Here is a 20385-nt window from a genome sequence, read left to right on the forward strand (position 1 = left end):
AGAAAGCCTTGTACGGTTCTTCATTCAAATGCTCAGTTACCTACACAGTTTGGTAAAATAATAACGCTGATAATTATCAGTATTAGAAAGCCCCCTAATATTTTATTTTCAGTGAGAGCAGGTGCAATAGTATTTATATATTTTACTGATGCACTAGTTTGGGTAGCATTAACTCCATATTTGGAAAGAGTTGGGTTTTAAATATTCCTGCCGCTGACTGGTTGATCAGACTCTATTACTGTGTTAACCACCTTAAGACCACAGGAAGTGGCCACAGGGCCAAAACAGATTTAATGCCACAGGATCCTAGCTGCCTTTGGTTCATTTCTTTTAACAGTAAAAAATGTTTTTGTACATCTGCTTTAAAAGGCCTGCACAAATCCCCCCCACCGCCCACAGAGTCTGTGCCCTGATGTCTTCAATGGTGGATCACAACTGGATTTACCCCAACAGCATAGCAGGCAAATTCCAGAAAGCAATGACCAGCTGAGGATTTCAACTTTCCTTATTTATTTTTATTTTAGCGTCAAGAAGTCTTAAAATCAATATAATGGAAGAACGTAATGTTTCATGTATCTATCTGAACCTGTTCTGATGACTGCACGAGTGCACACATCTGCAAGGCTACAAATAAGCACAAAACACACATATTCTGCTTAATATTTACATGGCCTTTCACTCGCTCTCTCATTCACACACATGCAGACACACATAACAGATCCATGTGATCCCGCGCGGACCTTTCCCAACATTCCGCATCACCTGTGCTGGAGTGTGCCTGAATACATATTACACGTTGTTTAAGAACTCAGATTATTGTAAAGATTTCTTCATGGAGGCGGGGCTGATAAGTGGAGGGGTGGTGGGGTCTTTGGCCATGATGTCAGCGTTCAGGCTGCAGCACTTCTCTTCTCCTTGTACATGGCCATCATCTTTTTTATCTCTGCTATCGCCTTGCCAGGGTTCAGCCCCTGTAGGGAGGGTAAGAGAAAGGAGAAAAGGAGAGGGAGGGAGGGAGGGAGGGAGAGAGAGAGAGAGAGAGGGAGGGAGGAGAACCAGTGTGTCCTGTGTGTTACTAAGCAGAAGACAGAACTGCTGTGCACACAGTTTAGAGGTGGAGATAGAACACAACGACACCACCGCTATGAACAACGCAAAGGCCGATGTTAGCAGAACGCGAAGCTCAGGGGTACCTTGGGACAGGTCTTGGTGCAGTTCATGATGGTGTGACAGCGGTACAAGGAGAAGGGGTCCTGAAGCTTGGCCAGTCGCTCCTCTGTGAACTCGTCGCGCGAATCGATCATCCAGCGATAAGCCTGGGTGGAGGACGGCAGACACAAACCTGCATCACACCACTTCACTCCAAGCGGAAAAAGCAATACACCTCTAATAATCTCACAGAACGCTGCCATTTGCAAACAGTTCATATTTAACATTTGTGTAGGTTTGCTACCCAGACTGACTGGCACCACACACACACACACACACACACACACACACACACCCTGCATAAGGACGGCAGGACCCAAGTATTTGTCTCCATTCCACCAGTAACTGGGACAACTGGTGCTGCAGCAAGCACACAGGATACACTCATACAACCCATCCTGGAAGAGAGAGAGAGAGAGACTGTTGTTGGAGAGAAAAATTCAGATTTTATCTATAATAACCCAAAATAATCACCCATTACAAATATTGTCCCCAATTTGTCAATTATAGTGGGTCACAAAATGGCCAGCACATTTAAAAAGTGTGCGCAAACAGCGGGTTGCTTCTTTTGGGTCCTGCAATGCAGCAGGTGAGCTGCTGCAGGACTGCGCAGGCATTGCACAGGGTGCCTATTCTTGTGCAGACGCAATACTGTACCAGTTTCTGCCTGTCCTCCACCGACTGCAGGTACTGCGCCTTGCCCTGCTGCGACTCGTCCTTCTTCTTCAGGAAGGGCTCGATGGACTTGTATTGTGCGTAAAAGTTGCTCATGTCCTGTAACACACGCAGGATGAATACCGGGAACTAAACAGACTGCCTCCATGCTTCTTATAAACAGAGACCACACACAAACGCAATAATTCAGAGCATCGCAGTCACGAGAAGTGAGGAGATACACACCGGCACCAGGTCCTTGACGACGTACATGTGGGGCAGGGGGTAGATCTTGCTCACTTTGCTGGTGTTGGTGTCGATCCTGTTGAGGCAGGCCAGCGTGTTTCCCCCATTGATGTTCATTGCACAGGAGCCACAGATACCTGAAACCCCGCCCCCAGGAGAAGGCTTAATTAGCATGTCTCATACAGTGCCATTCCCTAACCCACCCGCAGGAAACAAGCAGAGCACACGGCACAATTCACAGTGACCCGATACAGGTGTGCTGTATGCACATGGGTTATACAAACCACGTAGCCATTTCCTGCCCCTGATCTTTATATCATCCCCTGCCCACAATGGTTCCCCAGTCCCTCACCCTCTCTGCAGGACCGTCGGAAGGTAAGCGTGGGGTCCATCTCGTTCTTTATCTTAATCAGAGCATCCAGCACCATGGGGCCACACCTGGGTGGAGGAGAGACATGGTCGGACATGGAGAGCGCAGACACGTCAATGGCTAATCACACAAGTTTAACTCTGAAAAAAGGGAAGTTTACTTTGAGATCAACGCTTGATCCTACCATCGGCACGTCACTCAAATACTGGAGGTCAAGTTCAATTTAAGCACACTTCATAATGACCATTAGTTTTGTTTGATAAACACTTGACATGGGCAGTCAATTGTGTTCCCCGGGTTTACGTTCAAAGAACCATTGCGTGTTCCCCGTCAGCAGTTACCGTTTGTGCATATGTGCAGCCCAGAAGCATGCGTGCACACACACGTGCACACACTAGTATATTTACTACATGCACCTTTGCCATTGGTTATTAAACAAGGCTAACAGTTACAACACAATCTGGCAGAGAACTGAGGCCAGCTTTGGGCATTGGCATTCTGTAACCTGATGTGCAGCCACTCTGTTTTGAGTTTGCGCTGGCTAACACAGTAACGTGATCTTTCCTTTAGCAGAGGCCTGCTCTAAAAAAGGAAAGGGCTACATACAGTCACACAAAAGGTGGCTAACAAATCACCAACAAAATGTTTTTGCTGAAAAGCATATGCTCAATGCTGCCATTGAGTAGTAATAATGCAAGCTCATGTTGCTCTTATGGTTGAGTTCAGCACCATGTAAACACTATGATGCACAAGGTCAACTTTTGCTATGATTGACTGTTAATTCTATGTGCATGCTATGTGTATTTCTCTTCAGGATGAAGGCACTCCATGTTCAAGTACATTTCTTATTTGCTTAGTGGACATACACTACATTTCCAAAAGTATGTGGACACCTGAACATCACACCCATATGTACTTGTTGAACATCTTATTCCAAAAACATGGGCATTAATACCCTCCTTTGCTGCTGTAACAGCCTCCACTCTGCGGGGAAGGTTTTCCAGTAGATTTTGGAACGTAGCTGTGGGGATTCCCTTCCATTCAGCCAAAAAAGCATCAGTGAGGTTGGACAGTGATGCGGGGTGTAAGACCTGGCTCACAGTTGGCATTCCAATTCACCCCAAAGGTGTTTGATGGGGTAGAGGTCAGGGGTTAGTGTAGACCAGTCAAGTTCTTCCCCACCAAACTTAGCAAACCATTTTCTCCTGTTCTGTGAGCTTCTGTGGCCTACTGCTTCACGGCTGGGATGTTGTTTCTGTTACACATTTCTACTTCACAATACCAGCCCTTACAGTTGACTGGGGCAGCTCCAGCAGGGCAAAAAATTTGACGAACTGACTTGTTGGAAAGGTGGCATCCTATGACAATTACATGCCGGCCGATTCTGCTGCCAGTGTTTTTCACTGGAGCCTGCCTGGCTGTATGCTTGAATTGATGCACCTGTTAGCAATGTGTGAGGCTGAAACCACTAATTACAAGGGGTGTCCACATACTTTTTGAAATGTAGCGTACCTATCCACTGTGACTTATTACTAAAAATGACTAGAATAAATAATTATAGCTCTAGTAACTAAATAAATGAAAATCAAGCCCAGTTTTTTTCCAAGATAACATTTTAACGTATTTTGAAAAATCATGACTTTCTGGTGCTCTAACCCATTAACCATTTCCACTGAAAGCAATTAATGTCTACTCAACAAAATTCCTCCTGGACGTCACCACGGCCGCACTCACGCGTTCAGGTTGACCTCATAGGTCTGCATGCGCGGTTTGTCGCCGACTCTGTCCGGGTCCCAGCGGTACACCTGAAACTTCTTAATTCTGGGCTGGGGTGCGGGGGCGGCTGCTGTTTGAGCAAACCGCACCGCCTGGAAGAAAGAAAGCCTTTGCTGATCAATCCGATCGCACACTCTATATCACGTCTTGATCAACAGATTCAGTAGCAGAATGACTGTCTGAGACAGTCTTTACAATGTGGACTTCAGACAGGATGGGGGTAAAGTTCAGGGTTTCAATGCACCAGAAATGCCACTCAAATCAGTGTGCAAGGTAACAGCACACAGTAAAATAGAAAACATGTTTTGACCCTCATGCCTAGATCTGTGATTTTAATACAGGCAAATAGTGCTGAAGGACACAGCGCTATAACTAAGTGACTAACAAAACAACGGCAGAAAATACGTAGACTTGCAAAGCAATGTATACTCGGGTAAAATTAACAAAAGCAGAACTGTGTTGAAACAACTGAACTTAAATAAAACTGCTTGAATAGCAAACAGTGTTTACAACGAATGCCTGAGATTCTTATGATGAGCACATCAACTGACACAACCGCACCACCTACTGAACAAAAGACTATGCTGCAGCAGCGTTACATCACTACAAGGACTAGCTGTAGCTGTTTATCAAAAGTAAGCAGTTACATCATCACACTTGCATAACGGCATCTCGTTTAACTTAACTTACCAATATTGAGGGTTACAAATATTTAATCACTTCGGTTCTGTCAAGGCACAACTTAAAAGAAATTTAACCAGCGTAGCCAGTCATTAGATCCTAAATCCAACACACCTATTATTCTTAATAGGTAATAAAAGGTAGTAGTAAAACTGCGCAGGACACTCAGACAGCCTCAGAGTGAGAGCAGCAACAGCCGTGACAGCAATCAGCAGTTTGGACTACCGTGCCAAGTTAGCTAACGTAGTCCAAGTTAACCTCACTAGCTAGCTAGCAGCCAGCAAAAACTCAATGACGAAGACACAATATCCCGTGTCTCGTTTCCTCTTACTTCAATGTCACTTGCTCCTATGAGCTTTATTTATTCTTAGCCCGTAATATCACATGCGTTATTTCACACTGCCCAGTCTTACCACAAGTCCAGCAGGAGAACATAATGGCACGGAACCGCAACGGCTCAAGGAGAAACATACGACCGACATCTTGAGTTCTCTGAAACTGTCATCAGTCTTCCGCTCCCACATCCGAGCTCCGGTCCTTGACGCACACTGTTGACGTAACTATCACGTGTCATTTCTATGGCGATGGCACCGTCTGTAGTGTAGTGTGTCTCCGCGCAAGTTGTATAGAGGTCAGTGTACATAAATACAAAACAAAAAACAACGGCGACGTTTCGGAAACATGGTATTTCTTACTTTATCTTGTTGGATTCGTAGCCGAGGGCCGGATCGATATTGGAGGGTACAAGAAGTCCTGAAGAATGCACGGGTGAGATGAGCGGCATGCATAACGTGAACTATTCATCTGGTTTATTTTTCTTGATGTGGCTTCACAAACAGCATCCTCGAACAACTTCCTCGATAACATGGCAAGCGAGTGGACAGTTATGACAAACTGCCAACGTGAAAGCTGGGTGGGGACTGTTAACAGCCCTTTCTGTTATTTTCTTTGCCTTTGAATCTCTAACGTTATCTCCCATCACCCATCGACCCCAATGCTTTGCACTGGCGTTTGTCCCATGATACTCTCCTTCTCTCCTGCAGCACTTTCGGGGAAGGAAGAATCGGTGTTATAGCCTGGCCGTGAGAGCGGTCCGCAGGGCGTTTGTGTACGCCACCAAGGCACGCAAGGCCAAACGGCATCACATGCGACAGGTACCACCAGTCATATTTAACTGTCTATCATCGCAACATGGCGGTGGTTGCAATGTAATGTATCCGCTGGTTTCGTAGGTTATTGCTGTAGAAATGAGAACCGGATTGAGTAATTTTATTGTTAATCACTATCAGTAGTAATAGTTAATCTCTCTCAGCTGTGGATTTCCCGCATCGCTGCTGCTTCCCGGGAGCATGGTATGAAGTATCCAGCACTCATCCACAACCTAGTGAAGGTATGTGCTTCGATTAACAGGATCTTGTGTTTAAGTCAGAATGTTCAGTAAATAAGATGTATTTTCAGTGCAAAAGTTAAATATATCACTTAACACAAAGATGCCTATAGACGAAAAATATCAGTTCATGTAAACACTGACATCACATTGTAAATGGAACTTCTGGTTACACCAAATCTGAATGATTGACTTTTATTGCTTAACAAATATAGTCAGTATAACAGATCATATTAAGTTGCTAATAATTATTTTAAGAGGGCTGAAGGGCCTTGTGGTCTGGTTGAGTGGTGATGATCTTGCTTCCTTGTGTCATAACAGTAACACTCCCCTCACCTATTCTTTGAGGCTGCTGTCTGCTGTCATTCTTCTAACTGTTAAATTCCGTGTGGAATCATACTGATGGTCTCTCCGCTCTTTTCCTGCCTCAGACCAACGTGCAGGTGAACCGACGAATCCTGAGCGACTTGGCGATAACTGAGCCGCGCTCGTTCCTCTCCCTCGCCGCGCTGGCCAAGGCACGGCGGGAGGAGGGGTTTCGAGCGGCGCTCGGCGACGGCAAAGAACCCGCCGGCGTCTTTTCCCGCATTGTCCAGTCTCACTAACCCTGTCCCCCCTCAGCCCCAACTGGTTGAGTGCGGTTGTCTTCCTGTCCTCTGCCAGTGGGCCACAGTGTGAGCCCACCTCATTCCCCAGCTGTACTGAGCTCCTTCAGTCGCTGCTCACACTGGCCACTTAAGCACAGCTGCAGCAGGGCTTCATCTCCGCAGCGTGTAACCAGGGATACGGATGAGAAGGTTCCAGTTTGACTGCCATCTGCACTGGCCACTCAGGTGCACCCAGACTGTTCTCAATCATCCAGTAGCGAACAGCAATATTCAGATAAAATGGCCACTGGTCAATAGGTAGACTGGCGGAGACGTTTGACTTTTTTTTTTTTTTTTTACCTGTGATGTCTGATCTTTGACATTCTTTGTGCTCTGTTGTTGCATTACTTATAAACACCTGTGTACTTGCTTTCCTTGAATAACTCAAGAATGTTGAAGCAATCAATAAAACAATTTTTTGTTATCACATTGTTTTTTCTCTTAATTTAATCAGGAGCATCACTCATTTTAGGAAATAATATATTGTGAATTGAGGATTACCATGGAAAATTTAAACAAAACTGGGGTCTTTTTTAATTGGAATATTATTCATGATTTTAGGAAGAGTGCGTTTTGTGGTCACAGTTAAACATGTTTCCTGGTGTCATGGCAGAATATCCAGCCTGGGTATCTCAATCTTGCCTTAGTCACTGAGGTTGCCGGGTGGATGCTACACATTGGTTGTGTTTGTACTGAATCCCTCCCCCCCTATTGTAAACATACTTTGACATCCATGAAATATAAATTATATATATGACATACAAGGACAGTTCATCATTATTACAACTACATCATGCAAATATGAACACATTATCAAAAATGTATAAGAACAGCATTACATCATATGAACCTACGGTAGTGCTTAATAATGATCTATAACAGCAATACCCCTTTTCAATTCCATTCATGATTTGGAGTGATGAGGTACTGGGTGCTAGGCGCAGAGTAGGTCAGCGCCTTGGCAACCAAGTTGCAGGCTGAATAGGCATGTTTTAGTCCGGTGCCAGGTTATTATGATTATGATTGATGCTACTGGTCCATTCACATGATAGCACATGATAAACAATTATTATTAAAAATAATCCGGGATACTATATTTTGCTTTTTTGTACAAACCCTCCACACCTTTGGCCGCCATATATGATGTAACCTATACAATTTTATTTTGCAAGACTTTCGTTGAGCGTTATTAATCGACATTTATAAAACGTTAAAGGTTTTTTATCCCTGTGCGGCCGCCACACTTCCGTAGTGGGTGTGGTTAAATTTTACATTCAAACATAAAAAACCAATGGAGCGATATAGGCTCTTATAATAGCCAACCAAGAGGAGGTTTAATTCAAGGGTAAAGGTTGCACAGGCGCAGATGGTCGCAACGTGACACGAGTGTGGCGGTAGCGGTGTGTGCAAGAAATCCCCTGTCATAGTCAGGTTGTAGCCAAGGATCAGTCGCCCGCGCCGAACCAGGCTGACATCGTTTAAACTGCCAAAATATGTCCTGGCTGTTCGGCTTGAATAAGGGGCAGTCCGATGCGCCCCCGGGTCTTCCAGTACCACCACCACCCCCTCCGCCGGCCGGGGGTTCGGGGGGAAGTGGCGGGGATAAACCCAAGGACAAATGGAGTAACTTCGATCCGACCGGGCTAGAGCGAGCGGCCCAAGCGGCCAAGGAGCTGGATAAATCGCGTAAGTACCGAAGTAAAAACGGTTTGAACCATGTGAAGGAAACCATGAGAGAAGAGTAAAGTAGGTTCGGGAATGGATGCTGTACCGCGCAACTACGCTGTCTCTCCCTTCAGGAGTGATGATAGAATGACTGAGAGTAGCGGAGGGGAATGAATGATTGAGCGTGGCCAGTTATATCATTCATCTCATAATGCTAGGCCGAAGAACGTGCCGGTGTATTTTCTTGTGTGGCATTATTTGTTTAGCTAGTGAGCATGGGCACACGTGTGATGTTGGTAGGATACGACGGGTTATCCAAGGTGAACGGTTCAAAGGTCATTCCAGAACACTCAGCTGTCACTAGCACACCACTCTTATCTGGCTGGACCTAAGCTTATCTGGCTTTAAATTCATGCTTAAATCAATCAGAACCGTGGACCAATTGTAGCTGTTTTCTCGGTTAAATAGTTGATTTGCGATTATGACATATGACTTCAACTCTTAATGTGAATACCGACTTTCCCAATTGGTGGGCTGATGTTCCCCTACAGGTCATGCAAAGGAGGCGCTGGAACTGGCGCGCATGCAGGAGCAGTCTGTGCAAATGGAACATCAGAGTAAAATCAAGGTGGGACTTCTCAAACTCCTTGACTCTGCTTGCCGGTCTCTCATTGAGCTTTTGTGTGTATGTGAGTCCGTAGCAGAGGCATAAGCAGATGTCTAGAGCCACAACCATCCCTGGGACACACAGTTCAAGTTCAAGTGCTGGGTGTGATTTATGTTGGGGCACTTTGGGGACACAACAACATTGCTTGTTTTGGGGCACCAACGCCCTAGGGCTGGCTCTGGTTGGTAGTGTTCTTATCCAGTGTAATGTAACAGTGAAGCCATGACTTTGGCTTCTGGAGGTCATTTGCGAAAGCAACCCCAGACTCATGTCATCACTCCATCTCCTTACTCGGATCATAAGCAGCTGTGTGCTTCTGTATTGTATTCTTGTGCCATGGACTGTACCTAAGGTGGACAGTGGGCCCATAAAAGAATAAATGATGCTGGGGGGGTTGTATATTGTGTGTAGTATAAAAGAGAACAGGTCAGTGTCATGACCCGCCTCTTTCAATCCATTGGTTTGCTTATCCTACTGCTTTTTTTTTTTTTTTTTACCCCTTCTTACCTCACCGTTCATGTTCATCCTCTGGTGTGCCCACAGGAGTATGAGGCTGCTTTGGAGCAGCTGAAAGGTGACCAAATTCGCATCCAGGGTGAGGAGCGGAGGAAAACGGTCGTGGAGGAGACCAAGCAGCATCAATCGGTGAGGTGCCAATGAAGCAGTGTTTACTGAACTCGCTGCTTGCCGTGTCCTTAGGGATGCATCTCAGACTGGGTAAAGGGGAGTTAATAATTGTGTCACTCTGCCACCCCTAGAGGGCGAAGTACCAGGACCAGCTGGCCAGACAGAGGTACGAGGATCAGCTAAGACAGCAGGTGAGTTCCACTTCTTATGTATTCAATGTAACGTGAATGTAGTGTGTGATGCTTTTTAGGCTGAAAGTGACATTGTAATTTCAGAGCATGGCCTGTTCCCATTAAGATCAAGAGGATAAAATTGTGAAATGATGTCTGTGTGGCCATTTCTCTGGCTGACTCCTCTTTTCTGTGTCCGTAGCAAGCCCTGAACGAGGAGAATCTGCGCAAACAAGAGGAATCCGTTTTGAAGCAGGAGGCCATGAGGAAAGGTACGGCACTGTCCCGCTGACGCTGTCGGGTTTCTGTAGGGGTACGTGTGCTCAAAACAGACCCATCTTTTGCAAGATATCCAGAATCGGATCACTCGGTCCTTGTGGGAATTCTGGTGTGGTTTACTTTAAGCTCTGTCCGTTCCGTTTTAGCCACTTTAAGTATGGTGCCATGTTGAATGTAATTGTTGCTTTTTTGTAAACCCTGCAACTTGAGCAGTTTCAAGCAGTTGTTGCTCTTCATAATTTGGCTGCACTCTCGTTCTTCTTATTTGATTATGGTACTGTTTAATGCTGTAGTGTCTTTGTAGTTACTCTCATTCTGGCTGCATTGTGGCTGGGGTACATTAGTAAGGGGCCAAGCACCTCTGGTGGGAGGCACCCTGTTGTATTTGCTGGTTTTATTTTGTGTCCCAACATTTTTTGGAAGTGACAGCAAAACCACCCGGTTTGATTTTGACATAATTTTGCACAATGATAGCACAGTCTTGCACAGAAAGAGCCGGGTGAAAATTAGCCTGACTAGCCACATGGTGGAGCTATTTCAGGGTACTTAGTGCTCAGTTCATACAATTCTCCTGCAATTTGGAGAACACACAGTTAATATCTACACAATCACAACTGCATTTTGGAACTGATCTGCCATATTGGGGCACTGTAGCCTCACAGCATATAAGAATGACTGTAGGAAAAATTGCTTGGGAGAAGCCTAAAATATAAGCGCACGTGTGAGATTGCGCACGGTGCCCATTAGCCACACGAGCCTCCGTTTACCCGCCAAAACTGCCTCCCGTCTGCCGCTTAGCGACCATCGAGCACGAGATGGAGCTGCGGCACAAGAACGAGCTGCTGCGCGTGGAGGCGGAGGCCAAGGCCCGCGCGCGCACCGAGCGGGAGAACGCCGACATCATCCGCGAGCAGATCCGCCTCAAAGCGGCCGAGCACCGGCAGACGGTCCTGGAGACGATCCGGTGAGTGGTGGGGGGGGGGAGGTGCCGCACGGTGTGCAGTAGTGGGGCGGTGGGCCTGGCTCTGTGAGAGTGAGGCTGAGTGTGTCTGGCTGTACCTTACATTGCATACCCACGTTCCTGGTGGTCTACCATCCTGTAGGTTATATTTTCCACCCCTAATGGAGTAAAAACCTACAGGGCAGTAGATCTCCTGGAGCAGGGTTGGGCAGCCCTGGTGTAATGCTCTTGTGTTCAGTCAGTCGTGTGAGCTGCGGGCGGAGAAAGGGCTCAGACTGGGTGGATGAGGAGCTGATTGTTTCTCTTTCCTCAGGACCGCGGGTGCAGTTTTCGGGGAGGGGTTTCGGGCCTTCGTGTCGGACTGGGACAAAGTCACAGCGACGGTGAGAGAGAGGCCTCAGTCCTGCTGCCCGAAAGCCTGTTGAGAGCATGATTATTAACTGATTATTATTGTTTTGGTTACCGTTACCATGGTGTTGATGCCTGCCCCCATCACATCCTGTGGGTTTTTGTAATGACATGAGCTTCCCGCAGGTTGCTGGGCTGACCCTGCTGGCTGTGGGCGTGTACTCCGCGCGGAACGCCACGGCCGTGGCAGGGCGCTATATCGAGGCTCGGCTGGGAAAGCCGTCGCTGGTCAGGGAGACGTCCAGGATCACCGTGGCTGAGGCCATCAAGCACCCAGTCAAGGTAGGACAGCGTGTCGGATCTCTCAGTCAGGCCAGGTGATCTTTATTGGTGGTATGCACATAACGTACGTGGCAGTGAGAATCTTTCGTCCCATACCTCAGTCTCAAACTCGGGATGGGAGGACTGTGTCCTTGTGTTTGGGTAACTCTAGCACCAGCAGCCACAGGTGTTTGAACGCTAATGATGGTCCTGCTTTTCCTCGGCCTTTCAGATGACGAAGCGTTTGACCAGCAAGCCTCAGGATGCCCTGGAGGGAGTGGTGCTCAGTGTGAGTATCTGTTCTATAGAAAACGCTACACAACACAGCTACACAATGTCACAACAACACAATTTTCAACACAGCTACACAATGTCACAACAACACAATTTTCAGCACCCTTTTACAAAGCGACTAATAACACCCAGTGCAGATATTAGAGCTGCAAACTGCACAATGGATCACTACTACAGGGCTACAGTTTACGCTTTAGAAATATTCTGTAAAATGTCTGTATTCATATTTATTGTTTGTTTCTGTCTGTTATTCTCACTCTGTAGCCGTCATTGGAAGAGCGAGTGCGTGACATCGCCATAGCAACCCGGAACACCCGTCAGAACCGCGGGCTGTACCGGAACATCCTGATGTACGGCCCGCCTGGAACTGGCAAGACGCTCTTTGCCAAGGTGGGCTACCTGTGTGGCAGACATTTGGCGCCACCATTAAAATATCCAGTGAATACATCAAATACAACTTGAAGAGATGAGTTGCTGTGAGATAATGGACACAGATTTGAAAGTTTGTGATTGGTTGAATAGAACAATCATTTCAGCAGTTCAGGACCTATATAACATTAAAATGACTGTTACAGAAGAGTTTAATATGACTCTTAATGTATTTTTATGAGAAACCTGAGCCCCGTAGACGATCTTGAACTTCTACCTATTTCTGAGCTAATTTTTTGTTTGGACATATCTGTAATGTATGAATGCACCACTAGATGGGGTAATGGGCATAAAAATTCACAAAAGCACAATGGGGACATTGTGTTGTTGATTACTGACCTGAATTGATGAAAGCCATAACCAGTTATCTGCACTTTCCGTGTAGCGTTGTTTGGTTTATGAAAATGTCACGTCGCGGTAAATAACAGTAGCACATTTTCTATCCAACTTTTCAAAGGCACGCTGTGGAATTGATTGTGGTTAAAATGCATGTGACCTGTGTGTTGAGCAGAAGCTGGCGGTGCATTCTGGGATGGATTACGCGATCATGACGGGTGGAGACGTAGCGCCCATGGGACGTGGCGGTGTGACTGCCATGCACAAGGTCTTCGACTGGGCCAACACCAGTCGCCGCGGGTACTGAACACGCACCCTGGCACAGTCCTTAATAACCCTAACCCCCTGGCCTCCTCCACAGAGTTATACTTTAAGTGCTCCTTCATGCGTTTCCACAGTGACAATAATGAATCATTTAGAAAGCTGATTGCAGGCAAATTGTTCTTTCATGTAAGCATGTTTGTATGTGCCCTTCTCTGACTGCATTCAGTGAGTAGCAATGATTTAATATTATTGTCGTGTAATGTTTCATCAGAATAATGAATAAGGAACCGTAGGGCCATTTTGTAAGAAGACATGAGCTAACGTTGGGTTCTCCTCTCTGACAGCCTGCTGCTCTTCGTAGACGAAGCCGACGCATTCCTTCGCAAGAGAGCCACTGTGAGCCTCCCTGTGTATTGAGCAGAGCTTGTTATATGGAGTGTGTGTGTGTGTGTGCGTGCGCGCGCGCGTGTGTGCATGCATGCATGTGTGTGTGTGCGTGCGTGTGTGTGTGCGTGTGCTCTTGTGGTGCAGCGCGTGTGTCTTCGCAAGTGAGCTGTGTGCCTGTGTGTGTTTGAGCAGGCATGTATGAGTGGAGTGTGTGTTGTGCTGTGTGCGTGCATGCTGCACGTGTGGTTCGTGTCATGTGCGTGGTGCGTGTGTGTGTGCGCGTGTGTGTGTGTGAGTGAGTGTGTGTGTGTGTGTGTGTGTGCGTGCGTGTGCATGTGTGTGTGCCTTTTAGTGACGTGTGGTTTTGTTTCATAGGAGAGGATCAGTGAAGACCTCAGAGCCACCTTAAATGCATTCCTCTATCGCACAGGCGAGCAGAGCAACAAGTCAGTCCTTTACTTTTACACACGCTTCTCTTTTACACACTTTGTACTAGTCATTGCCAGTGTGGCAGCTGTTCTATATGGAAAAGGCTTTTATCGGTGATTTATACATTTTCTTTTGCATTCGATCTTTGGCTGTTCCCATAAAACTTGCCTTGCTTGTAGACTATTATTTAATTAATGTATTCTGAATGGCATTTTTGAAACTAGGTTATGAACATAAGAGCATGGAATGCATTTTCTATGCAGGATGTATATGCAAGAGTGTTTCCTAAATATGAAAGATAACTTTTTTCTTTGAAATGCTGATGAGTCACAAAAGTAAGAGACATTGAAATAAAAATGTTGTAAGCTCATTCAATGTCTCTTACCTTTGTTACTCAAGAGACATTGAATGAGCTTAAATTTTTCTTTTGACACCATTTCCCAGAACAGTGCTGCTTGAAGGAAACTATTTGAGCAAGTGCATATACCAGCAACTGTTTCAACCAGTCATTGGTCCGAGATCTGAAAAAGAAAAAAAAAATTGGAAAATGGCACCCTTAGTGGAAAATATTTTTGGAAATCCTCCAATTGGGGCACAGAAACAAGTCACTTGACTTATATGCTTGATTCAGTGCTCTGATTGGTTCAAAAAAATATTGAGGAGAGCCCTCACAATAGCAGGTTGGCAGTCCAACATTCTTTTTCAGTTGGCTGTTGCATACCAATTTGCTTTAAGTGCCAGAAACATTAGCTGGAAACAATGACCTTATTTCAAAATATCGCACTGTGAACAATACTTTGCATTGTGGGATTGCCGGAGAAAAGCTGTGGCAAGACCAAGGGAGTGCAGCTTCCTCCCTGAGACGCCCTGCACTTTGTTACATAAGTAAATATGCTTGCAGTCAGTCTGGTACCTTGCAGTTGTTCTACAGTGGTTTGTGTATTTTTATCTTGGCTATTATTGAGGTAATGGCACAGCTAGTTACTCTCCCTGCATAGGTGTCTTGGGTCTACTCCCTAATTGGCCCCTCTTCGTTTGCTGCGGTCGGCAGTTACACCTCTAACTTTGCATCCCCTACACCTTGCTACGGCAGCCGTCGCCCCATTAATAACAGCCTGAAGTCTACCCTGCAGTCTGTCCCATTATATAATGCATTGCTTATTGTGTAACATAAGAGTGAAATTGGGTCATTGCCACAAAATATTGCTGGTATATCACATAGGATACGGGCACTGTGGTTTCTTGCTTCTATTAAAAAATTTTTTTTAATGACCTCATTTTCTAGTAAAATTGAATGTGTGTACTCGTTTGTGAAGTACTCAGAGAATGGCTGGAGCGTTATTTTTGTCTGTGTTAAGAGAGTAATTCCTTGCCTCCCAGGTTCATGCTGGTGCTGGCCAGTAATCAGCCGGAGCAGTTTGATTGGGCGATAAACGACCGGATCGACGAGATCGTGAACTTCGCGCTGCCGGGGCCGGAGGAGCGGGAGCGGCTGGTGCGGCTGTACTTCGACAGATACGTCCTGCAGCCGGCCACCGGGGGGCGACAGTGAGTTCGGCCTCGCCGCAGCGCGCCGCTCGCAAACTGGGCCACGCTACGTTTTAGCGCCCCGGGGGGTACGCCGCGGCGGCGTTGACGACTAGACGAGGAACTAGGCCCGGCTCCCGGGGTCGTCCTCGTCCCTCCCTGCTGGCGTGACCCACATATTACGCCCCGCTCCGAAACGCTGTGAAATCCTCTCGAACGAGCAACACGCGCCTCGTCCAAAATATTCTCCGCAGAGTTTTTAATGCTCTGTCACCCTGGCAGTTGTATCTATTTTTATTTTTTAGACAAAGAGAACGTACTTCCTCTTTGAATCACAATTACTCAGTGCAGTGACAGCGTATAGGATAAGCACAGCACCATTTTGACACATGGCGAATTAATTGCTTTGTTCTTTCTTATCAGGCACTATTTATAGGCATCAAGGTGATAACTAGTTGTTAAAAAAAAGAAATGGATTTATTAGTAATACCCAGGACTGGATCAGATGCTCATAAAATAGTGTTTAATTGCGGTGTTCTGAAATGGGTGTAATAGGGTTTATTAATATATGTAATAGAGCAGCGTTTCCCAACCGGTGTGCCGCGGCACTCTGGTGTGCCGTCAGGTGAGGTGTGAAAAATCCTTTTAAAATAAATGTTAATGTTCAAATGAATTTTAAAAAACCTAAATGAACAAATCCCATTCACAAAAGCCAAAATAAATGTCATTAAAATGCATATCGCTTAATTAAAACCCCAAAAGAACATTTAGGCCTGCTGCTGGCACGTCACATCAACGTCAGTCCATCCGTCACTCACGGTTTTTTTCTGTCGCCGTGCTGTGCCATGAGATTCTGTAAATTTGGAAAGTGTGCCGCAGAAGGAAAAAGGTTGGGAATCGCTGTGATGGAGAGAGAGGTCGGTAGGCGCCAGTGAGAAATGCTCTTCTTGCTCTCTGCTTCCCCCTCCAGGCGGATGAAGCTGGCGCAGTTTGACTACGGGCAGAAGTGCTCGGAGATCGCCCACCGCGCAGAGGGCATGTCGGGAAGAGAGATCTCCAAACTGGGCGTGGCCTGGCAGGTGTGTGCCTCTCACTCTCTGTCCCTCTCTCTGTGTAGTTCTCCACTTCTAGTGCCTCTGTTTACCTGCCTCTGCTACGGTCTGTGTGCCAGAACAAATTGGGGTGAGACTGAAATCGTCCAATAGCTTAGCTGCTTGTTGTAGATCGTTAATATTAAAGGACTGCCAGACCTCTGTGTTTGCAAAACCCTGAGGGAGTATCAGGGAGGGAGTAAGTCAAGGAGATTGAGTATAATTTTTTTATTTAAAAAAATAGTTTTAATTCTCCTCAAGATTTTGTCTGTTTTCAGTGATCTAGCAAGATTTTTATGTGTGGGGGGGGGGGGGGGGAGCATGGAAGAGTTTGCACGTGAAAATAAAAATTCTGAAAGAAATAACAGTTTGGAGCTGGATAGTCACGCCGCTGAATTAGAGTCACTGATTGGTAATCTCTGTTTCATCACCTCTGGTCACAGTTTGAGATACGGGCCGCGGGCAGAATAACAGCGCTCACCCGAGGAGGCATTGAGCTGAAACAGTCTTTTCACCTCCTCCTTAAAAACAAAACGAAACGCACTCCACGAATTCCACGAGGGTGGAATTCTTTTTAAGCGAATGTCATTCTTCACGAAAAACCAGTCTGAGTGTAATTTCGGTAAATATTTTTAGTCGTACTTGTCTTTTCATTTAATTCCTCTCTTCTGCCCGACGCGCCCCGCCCCCCCCCCCGCAGGCCGCGGCGTACTCCTCGGAGGACGGCGTTCTGACCGAGGCCATGATTGACGCGCGGGTGGAAGACGCCGTCCGCCAGCACCTCCAGAAGATGGACTGGCTGCAGAGGGAGACGCCCGGCACGGCAGGAGGGCAGGAGGGCGGGCCGGACGGCATGGGGAAAATGGGCTTCAACCTGCCCCTGGAGGACGTCCCACGGGCCCTTGGGGCCGACGTGCCGCCCCTGACGGGGGCAGAAAGCGGGGGCGGTGCGGGGCTCCCCTCGCCCCAGGAGGGGGTCCCGCTGGCCCAGGAGGTGATCGAACTGGCCCAGGACACTCAGGAGAGCGCCGCCCTGGCTGCGGAGGGGAGCGCTGCGCCAACCACCCCGGGGGTGCCCCAGGACAGCACGCCCCCGCCTGCTGAGGACGGGGCAGAACTTGGGGGCAGGAAGGAGGATGAACAGAGCAAAGAGGGGGCAGGGGCCACCCCTCCACAGGAGGGGGGGGCAGATACTGGGAGTAAAACGACGGCAGAGGTCCCACCCAAAGACGGGACCCCTGTCTGAGACACAGTAGGGCTTACAACGGTGAGCGGGGCGGTGTCAAAGTTATGCTGGAGCGGCCCGTTATGGGGAGTCTGTACAGCCTGAGGCGGGGGTGGGGGGGGGCCGCTGCAGTGAGTCATTATGATTAAATTACGCACCTGTTACCATCTCAGTAGTTTCTGTCTGTCTGACATTCCAGCTTAGAGAAGGAAAGAAAAGGATTGTGAGTGACTGAGAAGATCTGTGTGTGTGTGTGCGCGCGCGCGTGCGTGTGTGCGCACGTGTGTGTGTGCATGCGTGTGTGTGTGCATGCGCGCTGATTCACATTTGAGTACCAATACTGGGAGACCGAGTGAGAGGGAATGAAAGAAGAATTATTTAAAATGAGAGACGTATGTTTTAAATAAAACATTTTGCTTCAGTTTCTAAGAGGCTGCAGTGTGACCGTGTATACCCCAAGGCCCAGCTGTCAAAACACTCACAGTAGCACAGTAGTTCGTATAGAGTGGAGCCACACTGACTTCCAAAGAACCGTACTAACAAGATTGTCATAAACCTGAAAACATGCTCAAAACTGCACAATACAATATACATTTTTCACGTCTCTCGTGGCTGAAAAGCACTGTTTTGGTAATACTGCTAGTGCTGCCAATCTGCCCATTCGCACTAAGTGTTTCAGGTGCCATGTCCAAGTTTTTAAAATGTAATAATTTCTCATTTAAGTACCCTTTTCAGGGCTGCAGGGAGGATTGACATTTTGAGTAAATATTATTTAGTTTATTTTATGATAACACTATTGAAAGAAATGTTCAGATATTAACATGGATTTTTCAAAGTTTATTAAAAATAACTTTTGAAGGTATTTGTGATTGACAAATTGATGGAAAGCCTTAAACTACCTGTGTGTTTTCCATATATGTGTAGTGTGTGTCTGTGTGTGTATATTATCCACTGTGGACCAAAAGTCTGATTGTTTTCATTGTTTATCAAGGGCCAATACAATTATGATACCCTGTCCCTCTTACTGAAGAATACATTGTTTTTTAATAATATAAATCAAAAAAGTGTTCCACATTTATTGAAGGTCAAAACTTGTTAGTACTCGGTGTGTCTGCCTTTCACCTTGGTTACCACCTGGCATCGATTCCACCAGCCTATGCAACGTCTCATCTTCCATTTCATCCCAACACTTTCTCAACGCTTCCCAGAAATGTTCTGTTTATGTTATTTGATGTTTGACCTTCTCCCTCTTAGGCTGCTCCCACAGATGTTCAGTTGGGTTCAGGTCTGGTGACTCTGGTGGAAATGCCTTCCTAACAAGCTCCCCTCGCTCTGAATAATGTATTATTGCATAAGAAGTGTAATTGGAGTATCACAATTGCACTATTCTTTGATACACAATGAAAACAACCAGGACCAGGATAAATAACAAAAACACCTTGGTAGTGTCCTCAGACAAGGTCCCTATTGTATGTATACACACAATATTTTATATACACACAGTATATATACATATACACACATAAATACATACACAACATGAGTAAGCCGTCCACGAAATGGGGATAAAGTTGAGGTTGCCAGATTATAGTTTTGTGGGTGGAACGATGGAGGGGTGCCAATTAGTTTGAAAGGCTATAAAATCTGAGACTTCAGGTTGTACTCCCCCAGACAGCAATGAGGGAAATAAAGAGCAGGGTATAGCTCGGGAGCAAGTGGACTTGGAGGCTTATGACCAGCATATATCTGCCTGGTGTGTGTGGATGAGCAGGAGCCTTTCTGTACAATACTATCATAATGGTAGTAGAATGTGACGTTTGTTGGTGCAAACCCTGTCCCTTCTTAAATTATTGCAGCACTCACATTTTGGAAGGCTTTTTTGGTAGCTGGAGTTATTAATATCTAATCACACATTTCCTGTTATCTTTACTCAACAGTGTGTCTGTGGTGCTGTGATCATACAGCTCCCACCCGGGTTCCTTATACAGGAATGAGGATATTTAACACGATGAACGAAGCTGCCATCAAGATCTACTGTATTATTCCCCTGTAAAGTATGACAGTACTGAAGACTGAAGATGATTCAGTGCTTTCATCGTTTGATGGTGTTTTCCTGTATTTACCCTGTCGTGCCTATACTGCTTTCAGAACAAATATTCGGCTTTGTTCATTTTTTAGTTTTCGCAAAATCTTTTGATCATTAACCATAGTCTAACTTCTACCCATTTGATTAATGTAAGAATGTTTTATTTGTAATAGAACAACTATTCTTCATAGCTGCAGTGTTTGCTTTGTAATTGTTCTCCCTTAAGAAAGTAATGCTATGAACATGGTGACTGAACTACTGCCTGTATGCTTCGTGGCTGTGTGTGTGTGTGTGTGTGTGACAGAGAGA

General features: G+C 46.2%; 3 protein-coding genes across 3 annotated transcripts; 2 read left to right on the forward strand and 1 right to left on the reverse strand.

Annotated features, from left to right (window-relative positions):
- Positions 1-493: 493 nt before the first annotated feature.
- Positions 494-5483, reverse strand: sdhb (succinate dehydrogenase complex, subunit B, iron sulfur (Ip)). Its single transcript, XM_064304639.1, has 8 exons — positions 5350-5483; positions 4214-4347; positions 2462-2547; positions 2110-2246; positions 1867-1983; positions 1505-1607; positions 1194-1315; positions 494-971 (listed from the first exon to the last, which is right to left on the reverse strand). The coding sequence occupies exons 1-8, from the start codon at positions 5458-5460 to the stop codon at positions 891-893; spliced, it is 891 nt and encodes a 296-aa protein (XP_064160709.1). The 5' UTR covers positions 5461-5483; the 3' UTR covers positions 494-890.
- Positions 5484-5560: 77 nt separating this feature from the next.
- mrpl20 (mitochondrial ribosomal protein L20) lies at positions 5561-7394 on the forward strand. Its single transcript, XM_064304641.1, has 4 exons — positions 5561-5704; positions 5980-6090; positions 6249-6326; positions 6755-7394. The coding sequence occupies exons 1-4, from the start codon at positions 5618-5620 to the stop codon at positions 6926-6928; spliced, it is 450 nt and encodes a 149-aa protein (XP_064160711.1). The 5' UTR covers positions 5561-5617; the 3' UTR covers positions 6929-7394.
- A 911-nt stretch (positions 7395-8305) lies between these two features.
- atad3 (ATPase family AAA domain containing 3) lies at positions 8306-19014 on the forward strand. The gene is made up of 16 exons (XM_064304822.1): positions 8306-8656; positions 9187-9263; positions 9846-9947; positions 10061-10120; positions 10302-10371; positions 11177-11342; positions 11653-11722; positions 11874-12029; positions 12241-12297; positions 12567-12692; positions 13243-13367; positions 13676-13727; positions 14094-14164; positions 15528-15695; positions 16645-16753; positions 17466-19014. Exons 1-16 carry the CDS (start codon positions 8464-8466, stop codon positions 18009-18011), a joined length of 2148 nt encoding a protein of 715 aa, XP_064160892.1. The 5' UTR covers positions 8306-8463; the 3' UTR covers positions 18012-19014.
- Positions 19015-20385: the final 1371 nt, after the last annotated feature.

This window comes from Anguilla rostrata, chromosome 13, assembly GCF_018555375.3.
Source record: "Anguilla rostrata isolate EN2019 chromosome 13, ASM1855537v3, whole genome shotgun sequence".
Taxonomy (NCBI): Eukaryota; Metazoa; Chordata; class Actinopteri; order Anguilliformes; family Anguillidae; genus Anguilla; species Anguilla rostrata.

Bases quoted from the DNA above. Each gene is read 5' to 3' on its own strand.
- mrpl20 (XM_064304641.1), top strand. From the start codon at position 5,618: ATGGTATTTCTTACTTTATCTTGTTGGATTCGTAGCCGAGGGCCGGAT. The intron at 5,705-5,979 runs GTGAGATGAGCG...TCTCTCCTGCAG, and splicing joins AAGTCCTGAAGAATGCACGG to CACTTTCGGGGAAGGAAGAA. The intron at 6,091-6,248 runs GTACCACCAGTC...AATCTCTCTCAG, and splicing joins AACGGCATCACATGCGACAG to CTGTGGATTTCCCGCATCGC.
- atad3 (XM_064304822.1), top strand. From the start codon at position 8,464: ATGTCCTGGCTGTTCGGCTTGAATAAGGGGCAGTCCGATGCGCCCCCG. The intron at 12,298-12,566 runs GTGAGTATCTGT...CTCACTCTGTAG, and splicing joins TGGAGGGAGTGGTGCTCAGT to CCGTCATTGGAAGAGCGAGT. The intron at 13,368-13,675 runs GTACTGAACACG...CCTCTCTGACAG, and splicing joins GCCAACACCAGTCGCCGCGG to CCTGCTGCTCTTCGTAGACG.
- sdhb (XM_064304639.1), bottom strand. From the start codon at position 5,460: ATGTGGGAGCGGAAGACTGATGACAGTTTCAGAGAACTCAAGATGTCG. The intron at 1,316-1,504 runs GTGTGTGTGTGT...CCTCCACCCAGG, and splicing joins TCCTGCCGTCCTTATGCAGG to CTTATCGCTGGATGATCGAT. The intron at 972-1,193 runs GTACCCCTGAGC...CCCTCCCTACAG, and splicing joins GCACCAAGACCTGTCCCAAG to GGGCTGAACCCTGGCAAGGC.